Here is an 8755-nt window from a genome sequence, read left to right as displayed (position 1 = left end):
ATAATACATTTAAACAGGGGTGCACAAATCCCAGGAGCTCTGTATGCTCCTTACAAATGACAGCTGCCTCCTAACTTTTGAATTTTTCTCTAGTCTTGTAGCTAGAAAAGTAGCTACAACTTGTACTTGTATTGAGTATGGTACTTGGTATCTGAACATCCCTATCTGAGACAAATAAATAATTTGTTATCGATGTTTTTGCACACTCACAATTTTCTAGGGGATTTTGAATTAGATGAGGTGTTCTACCTCCAGAAGTACAGGACAGCTATGGGTGCTACATTTTTCCCTCTCTGCTGAACCTTTATATGGGGTGGTGGTCTGGCATTTTTGGAGGTAGTACCTCATTTTACGAGCACATAGATGGGAAATTATTAACACTGGAGCAGACAAAATCTGGAGCAGCTGTGCATGGCAACCAATCAGCTTCTTCTCTCTTTCATTTTCAAATCTTAACTGAACAAACTGAAGAGAGAAGCTGATTGTTTACCATGCACAGCTGCTTCAGATTTTGTCTGCTCCAATGTTGATGAATTCCCTTCAATATGTTTTTCCCCCTCTATATTGCTGACCAATATTTATCAGTACTGAACCTCTGTTAGATATTTCTGCCTTCTTATCTTTTCCAAATAATAATGACGGTAAATAAATGATATTTTAGTGGATGTAGTGAGGAAATAGCAATATCCTTTTTGGGTGTCACTTCAAGATGTATGCAAGGCAAAGTTGAATTTCAGGTAATTATTATGGGCAGATTCAGGACACCCCATGCACACCATTAGAGGCGTACCTCTGGCACAGGATATATTATGCAGAATTTGTGCAAATGAATAAAAGCTTGAAGGAAAAGAAATGTATGACCGATTCTTTAAAAAATGTTATTCTAAATCAATGCTGGATAGACCCTACCACATTGTTAAATCAGACAAAAGGGTGAGAACTTATTAAAAACATTGCAAGGGTTAACTGCTCGTTTTCATCTAGGAACTAAAATAAAAAAAGTTACTCACCCGATCCTCTGAGCCGGCTGGCTGACCGGTCCTTGCAGTCTCTCTCCCCCTTTGCTGCAGTGGTCTAAGGTCCCGTGAGTTATCATGTCCTATACACCGTGTATAGGACATGAGGTAACTGTGGGGCTTACCATCGCTCTAGATAAAAACGAGCAGTTTACCCTTGCAGAGATCTTCTCATTAGACCAAAAAGAGGGACAACTGAGGAGGATAAAGCAACAATTTGGTTGCAAAAGAGGGACAGTCTCTCCAAATGAGGAACATTTGGGAACTATGCCTTATTTGTAGTATACAGCAACAGTTCTGGCTATGCAGTTGGCTATTTGGGGTATAAAAAAATGATTTTCATGGTTCTAATTCCTGAAATGAGGAATAATCCTTTAAGTTTTGGGATATGGTACAAAATAAACCGTGAATACCTTCTGCTCTAAGAATGCTTTACTGTGCTATATAAATTTAGTATAATTAGTTTTTTTGCACATTTTTGCATATCAAGTTTGCACATTATGCGCATGTTGTAGATATATATATTTTTGTACATATTAATATTTTATAGGTTGCGTTTGGATTGGGGGTAGTAATATATACAGTCTTGCTTACAAATATTGGCACCCCTGCATTTCTGTCAGATAATGCACCACTTTGCGCAGAAAATTGTTGCAATTACAAATGTTTAGGCATTCTCATGTTTATTCCTTTTGTTTGTAATGGTATGACACAAAAAAGTTGAGGGGGAAAAAAAGCCAAATCTGACACATCCCATGCAAAACTCCAAAAATGGACTGGACAAAATTATTGGCACCTTCTCCAAATTGCAAGAAATAATTGCATTAAAAAAAAAAGTTTTTGATGCTCCTGTAATTTGTAATTAAACTCACCGGTATCAATTAACAGGTGCTGACAATATAGAAATAACACTGGCAACCCGTTAAAATGGTGAAAAATTGACTCAACCTTTCTTTTGTGTGTCTCTGTGTGCCACACGGAGCATGCAGAAGAGAAAGAGCAGCAAATCATTGTCTGAGGATTTGAGAACAAAAATTGTGGAAAAGCATGGGCAATGTCAAGGTTACAAGTCCATCTCCAGAGATCTTAATGTTCCTGTGTCCACTGTGCACAACATTGTCAAGAGGTTTACAGCCCATGGCACTGTAGCTAATCTCCCTGGACGTGGACGGAGAACAATTCATCAAAAATTGCAACAAAGGATTGTTCGAATGGTGGATAAAGACCCTCAATCAACCTCCAGACAAATTCAAGCTGACCTTGAGGCACAGGGTACAACTGTGTCAGCTTGCACTACATCAAAGTCCAAATCATATTCGCACTGCCACGGTCTCAAAACCACAAGGTATATGTGGTGCCCAGGTGACAACACGGATGGCGCCGTGCAAAACACTAATAGTAAATAAAAGTAAATCACTGGCACACACTTGAAGGGTTTTTAAAGTATTGATATGTTTATTCAATACCCAATGTCACATACTGTCATACGGTGCTAACGTTTCCGGTCCGCACAGGGATCCTTCATCAGAGCGACAGTGACACAATGCATAGGTGAACATGCAGGTATAAATACACATCAATCCAGGTGCAAACAGACAGCCCATGACGTAATTCCCGCTAAAATTCAAAAAGATAGGCACACCCACATCAACACAGAAGAATTCTATTAGTATGAAGTGCAAAAAAAAGGTAAACAAGAACTCTTCTTTTTTCAAAGGCTAATGTGTGTAAGGATCTACCTGTTGTCGATGCCGCAACATCCCCGGTTGCCATCAATACTTTAAAAACCCTTCAAGCGTGTGCCGGTGATTTACTTTTATTTACTATTAGCTTGCACTACATGTCACCATCTGAATGAAAAGGGACGTTATGGTAGGAGACCCAGGAGAACCCCATTGCTGACACAGAAACTTAACAAAAAGCTAGATTGGAGTTTGCCAAAACTTACCTCAGATAGCCAATATTCTTTTGGGAGAATGTGCTGTGGACAGACGAAAACAAAATTACAGCTTTTTGGTAAAGCTAATGTCTTGACTGAGTGCATGTCAATATGAAATCTGAAGGGATGTGCTACCAAATATTAATTGAGGGTGCCAATAATTTTGCCCCGTCCATTTTTGGAGTTTTTCGTGGAATGTGTGGGGTTTGGCTTTTTTTTTCCTCAACTTTTGTGTCATACCAATAGAATGCCTAAACATTTGTAATTGCAACAATTTTCTGCGTGAAGTGGTGCATTATCTGACAGAAATGCAGGGATGCCAATATTTTTGGCCATGACTGTAGCACATCAATTACTTGAGATCTGGAGTATCTTGAGTGCTGTATTTGTATTTTACCTTTTACATGTATATCCAGCAATTTCCAATAATGACAATAACACCTATAAACCTGGCTATATATACATAACAAAATGTATCATTCATTTATACAACTTCCTTTACTTCATTGGGCAGTTAGTTAAGCAAAGTCAAGGGCCCCAAATCTTCCTCCTTTGCTGGGACTCCTGGGCAGAAAAATGGAAGTAGGTTCCCAACAAAATTGCATTCTGTGATTTCAAAGATTACACTATTCGTATCTACATCGTAGAAAGCCAAGTAGCCATCTAAAAGGTCAATAAACACCCCAATTCTATGGGGAGAACGCAAAGACTTTGGACATGACAGCCCACAGCCAACGTAGACGTTGTCTCCTTGTTTATTTAACACCCAAAAACCCTTAGCTGGATCCAGGTTTTGAGATCCCTTTCTTGGTACTGACTCTTTCACAACTCCAACAATCCAGTTGCTTTTATGGCCAACATCCACTTCCCAGTAGTGCTGACCAGAATGAAAACCAGGAACTCCCAAGACATAAAGCCCTGGATCAAAAGAGTTGGAGCTTTTCAGAGGTTGAGCAAAGGGCGAGAACCTTACTTGCTTGAGATTTTTAGAGAAGATAAGGTTAGTATGAGCACTCTGTGGGTCAAACTGTAATGATCTCTGCAGTGGCTTTACAAAATGCCTTATCCCTCTCCACACCTGTGTGTTGATAGGGGATGCATGGCCATGTAATGCAACTTCACACTTGGACAGATCCTTTAGCTCTGCCCTAAATCTATTCAACACTTCAGTGTCTAAAAATGTTGCCTCTTCATTTTCCAGAAGGAAAATAAATTTCGTAATGGAGGAACACAGGCCTGAAATCAAAGATTCTCTAATCTGTAAATCCTTTATGGCTTTTTGTTTTTTCTCTGCGATTTTGGCCAGTTGCACTTCTTCCTTCTTTAAAAGATGTTGATGAAGCTGCTGAAAGGATTCAACGATTCTCTCTCTGTACAGAATGGCAGTGGAATGCACGGAGCAGAATTTTCTTTCAAACTGTTCAAACAATTCCCATGCTTCCCTCTGCATTGAAAACACATCTTCAGTCACTTGTGTTTCCACATCTTCTTCATGGTCAAAGTGGGAGAGGCTCTGGATAAAGAGGGCACAAATGGTTAATTGCATGTTGAGTAATATGTAGGTTTAAATGACATGCAAAATCAATTATAATTGGGTTTCATAGGTAAGTACATTAGCCTAATTATAAACTGGAGGAATGTATTTGTGTAGCATAGTATTTCCTGTAAATATCTATAGCTGTGGCATATTCATGCCCTCTGTTTAGAGACAATCAGAATCTGTTTAAATAAATAATGGTTGTGTTAATATTGAAAGATTTCTATTGAGGTTTGTTTGCTTCAACAAACTATGTAACCATGAACTGCCAGGTACATATCCAAAAGCTTGAATTTTTATTCCTTATTCTGGCTACTTGCTGATGAATTCAGAAATTCTGGTTATAAAAAAAAAAAATTAAAGAAAGATAAAAATATGAACAAAATAGGGAAATATGGGTAATGTATATAGGCACAACCTCTGCAATAGCATCCGTGGTGGGCAATGGAGGAGAGGTTCCAGATATAGTTTTGCCACTGAAAATTTTTCTTTGTCAGAGCTGTCAACTCACCCAGATTTATGGAGTATCACCTGCATTCCTATGTCCACCTCCCTGTCTCTTAACTGGCCCGTTTAAATCTGGGAAGTCTTGGAGAAGCACTCCAGACATGCAGTGGCCGTTGCTTCGCTCAGGGTAAGAGGAAAAAATGGAAGCTCCATCTTCCCCTGTGTTGAAAGAAGAGCCGAAGAGGAAGGTTACCCCTTCAGAATCACAGAATCTCGAGTTCCCATGCTGATCCTGGGATAAAGAGGGATGGAGAACTCATTTAGTTGCTGAGTAAGATTTACTGTCTGCACTGTGCATGGCTTCTGAGAATCCGAAGGTAATGTTGCATGAGGAAATAATTATTTTTAAGCTTATGTTGTCAGTTGTGCCCCTTGCTACTCATCATGTACTTTGCTCTACTCATCTGTCTTTCCACCCCTCATTGGTATCATGTACTGAGCTGGTACTAAGGAAGGGATGAAAACAGACACATCTGCAAAATCCATGCATTTTATATACTGTATATTATATATTATAGAGATACTTTATTGACATTTTAGACAAGTGGTTTCATACCGCTTCAACTAATATATTGCTGCCTTTAGGTCTAATTAAAAAGATAAGTGGGATGCAGTTCCCTGTTCACGAGCAGCGCTGCCACTGGCCACAGAGGGTTGCTGGATGTCATCTTCTCTAGATGGAAGCATTTACTCCTCATTTCTTGTGAGTACATTTTATTTGTGTTAAAAATATATCTGTGTTTAAAGCTCAAGGTCGTTGCTCCCTGTTCTTTGCCTTTTTTCATATAGTTTGCAGACAATCCCATTCTGTTGGTAACAACCTGCTGCATGATCTACATTTCAGGATCAGACTGAACCCATATGATTGTTTTATGATATACTGTTCTCTGCCTGTGGAAAGCCCTGAAGTGCAAGTCAGATTGCTTTGTTCTTTTTTACTGGACACACCATTTTCCTATATACTGTTTTCCCAAGTTGAAATCTCTGCTTGGTGAACGTGTCAACTTTTGGGTATGTGTTTAGATGAAGCACTGAGATCTTGAGGAATTAAGTTTTACTTGCTTAGAAGGACGTTACCCTTATGTATACAGGAACAGGGGCGTAGATAAGGGGGCGGGATAGGGGGGTTCAAACCCCACCAGAGTGTCCTGGCAGTGGCATAGTGAGAGGGGGGCAGATGGGGGCACGTGCTTCCGGGCACCGGTGTTCAACAACGGTCTGAAGAATATCCACAGATGGGCATAGAACATGCCCGTCTAAAGGGATACCGGGGATGTCCTGTTTGATAAAACATCGGTGATGGCTGGAGCAGAGCTGAATGTGTTTCAGTGACGCACGATGATTTATCAAAAAGGACATCCCCGACATCCCTTCAGCCCTGGATGATCTGTACATGCCTCATTGCGGGCTCTGCAGGAGGCAGGGTGTCCTTCCAGTGGCCAGGATCAGAAGGCTGCACGGAGACAGAGCGGGCAACCAGGTAGCAGGAGCAGGGGGGCTTGTATTATCTGCGAGTATAGTTCTGTTTTTAGTCCTAGGTCCACTGTGTTGCAAAGTCCTGAGTGGACATGTGCCCAGCCTGCAATATATATCCCAGAAGGCCATCCATCATTTACAATTAGTTTGCTTGTGGAAAGCAATGAAGCAACACGAGGCAGAGGAGGAATATGAAAAGGAGGGGTTTGAGGTGCTTGCGGTTGAGGAGGAGCATTGGTAGTGCTGACTGTGAAGATGAGGGTTGGGGTGCTAACAATGTGGAGGAGGAAGTGCTGTGTAGCAACCTCTTTGTGTCATGTACCGTACTTCAGGGAGGTGCGGTGGATCTCAGCTGCAGTTATAACCAATAGGGTTTGAAAATGCGGTGTCAGGCTAAAATCCCAGGCGGCACTCTCAATCACAAACGGAGAGTTTGGGATTTAGAAATCATTTACCGCAGCAAAATAACAAGAGGCTAAGGTACACTATGTATGAGGAATATTACTCCATATTCCTAATATCATCACAGGAGTGGTATGCAAATGAGGGAGCGGTTGTTAACTAAACAGTCTTTAGATAGTAAGAACAAACTCAGCAATAGCAATCCAATTATGCACTGATAGTAATAGAGCATAGGCAAATTATGGAGAAGATATGCAAAGAATCCACCAGGTGGCAGTGTAACAACTCCCAACAGAGTATCAGTAAAGCTAAAGCAAGTACTTGCGGTTGAGGGGAGTGAAACCACTTAGTTCTGCTGATCCTTAGGACTCCTGGGAATGCCTCCAAAGGTTGGTGGTGAGAGGTCCGGGAATAGGCTGGTTGCTGGTGATGCTGAGTAGCTCCTGGGGTGTTGGGCCATGAACCAATAGTGGAACGCCGTCCATGGGTTCAGAGGCCTCTTATATACTGGTGGAATACGGAAGAGGAGCCTCGCGGCGTGGCCTCACTTCTGCGTTCCACCCTGGAACGCATAGCAGTACGCGCCCAGGGGGAGGAGGCGGCCTGTTACGTCCACGGCCGATGCGTTCCACTCTGGAACGCAGCCGGCTCGTGGAAACGATCCCGGGACCATTACACTTCGCCTCATTTCCTGATGGTGACAGGATCCCCTCTGATGACCAATGTGCCTCCAATCCTCTAAACTCTGAAAGAAGATTTTTTTTTAAACCACAGTGGGCAAGCCCAGCTGCAGGCATCATTTGTGGCCAGCCCCTGAAGTGAAGACAGCAGCAAACTGGGGGGAAATTTATAGCCAGGGAAAATGGGCAAGCAGCAATAAAAGAAAATATAAAAAAAAAAGTTAAACCATAGAATCCTTTGGCCATAGGCTGGCCACCCTTCTTAAAATCTTCCTTAAACATGGCCATAGGCAGTGTGGAAATAGGAAGTCGTGAAATTTTGCTGTGAAAGACTAGAAGTTGTGTTCTGTTTGAGGCATGTATATACAATATATTTAGACATTTTATTATTTACAAAATGTTTAATACTTTTTATTTACATTTGCTATTGTTTTTAAAAGGAAATCCCTGCCCTGATCAAGCAAACACAGGCAGAGACAGCAATGATTCAGATCCCAGAAGGGAAAGGCCAATGGTTTCTGAAACAAGATTAAAAAAAGGGCAGAAACCTGACTTTTGGTAGTGATGAAAGCCAAATGCTGGTTCAGTCCCAGCCATTTTCCCACCTGCCATCAAAATTTTTTGTGTAACATATTTAATAGGGATGCACCGATATATTATCTGCCGAAACAAAATCACCAGAAAATGGCACTTTTGGCAAATTCCCAAAGTGCCATATTTCTGCCGATATAGTGGTGCATCCGTGCTTTCTTTCCTCCCCACTGGGCGCTGCTCTGTGAGAGGAAATGTCACAGGCTGCCGAGCGCTGCGGGAGGAGAGCAATGTGAGCGGCCTGCATCTCTCCTCCCCGCACCGCTCAGCCTCCTGTCACAGATCTGCAGAGCTGTGTGTGGGCGGAGACAGCCAGCGCTATCACAGGAGGCTGAGCTCTCCTCCCACACCGCTCGCTCAGCCTCCTGTGACAGCTGTCAGGAAGCAGAGCAATGTACAAACACTGATCGCTGAGTGATCTTAAATAGTTGAGGACCTATTTACTATATCCTCAATTATGGATGAATAGAAAGTGATCTACATCACTTCCTGTTCTTTCATGATTGTGGTTATAGTAAATATACCATATCCACATGTTATAAATGAAAACTCAGTATAGAGGATTCCTGTTTATAACTGGTGCTGCAGAAAAAGAGATTGAGGACTT

At 41.6% G+C, this 8755-nt stretch overlaps 1 protein-coding gene across 1 annotated transcript; it reads right to left on the bottom strand.

The window, feature by feature from the left end:
• Positions 1 to 3456: 3456 nt before the first annotated feature.
• Positions 3457 to 4501, bottom strand: LOC108792747 (E3 ubiquitin-protein ligase TRIM21-like). The gene has a single exon (XM_018563589.1). It carries the CDS (start codon positions 4499 to 4501, stop codon positions 3470 to 3472), a length of 1032 nt encoding a protein of 343 aa, XP_018419091.1. The 3' UTR covers positions 3457 to 3469.
• Positions 4502 to 8755: the final 4254 nt, after the last annotated feature.

The sequence above is a fragment of the Nanorana parkeri genome, unplaced genomic scaffold (assembly GCF_000935625.1).
Source record: "Nanorana parkeri isolate BGI_ZX_2015 unplaced genomic scaffold, ASM93562v1 scaffold679, whole genome shotgun sequence".
Taxonomy (NCBI): Eukaryota; Metazoa; Chordata; class Amphibia; order Anura; family Dicroglossidae; genus Nanorana; species Nanorana parkeri.
This window is presented reverse-complemented; position numbering and strand designations above follow the sequence as displayed.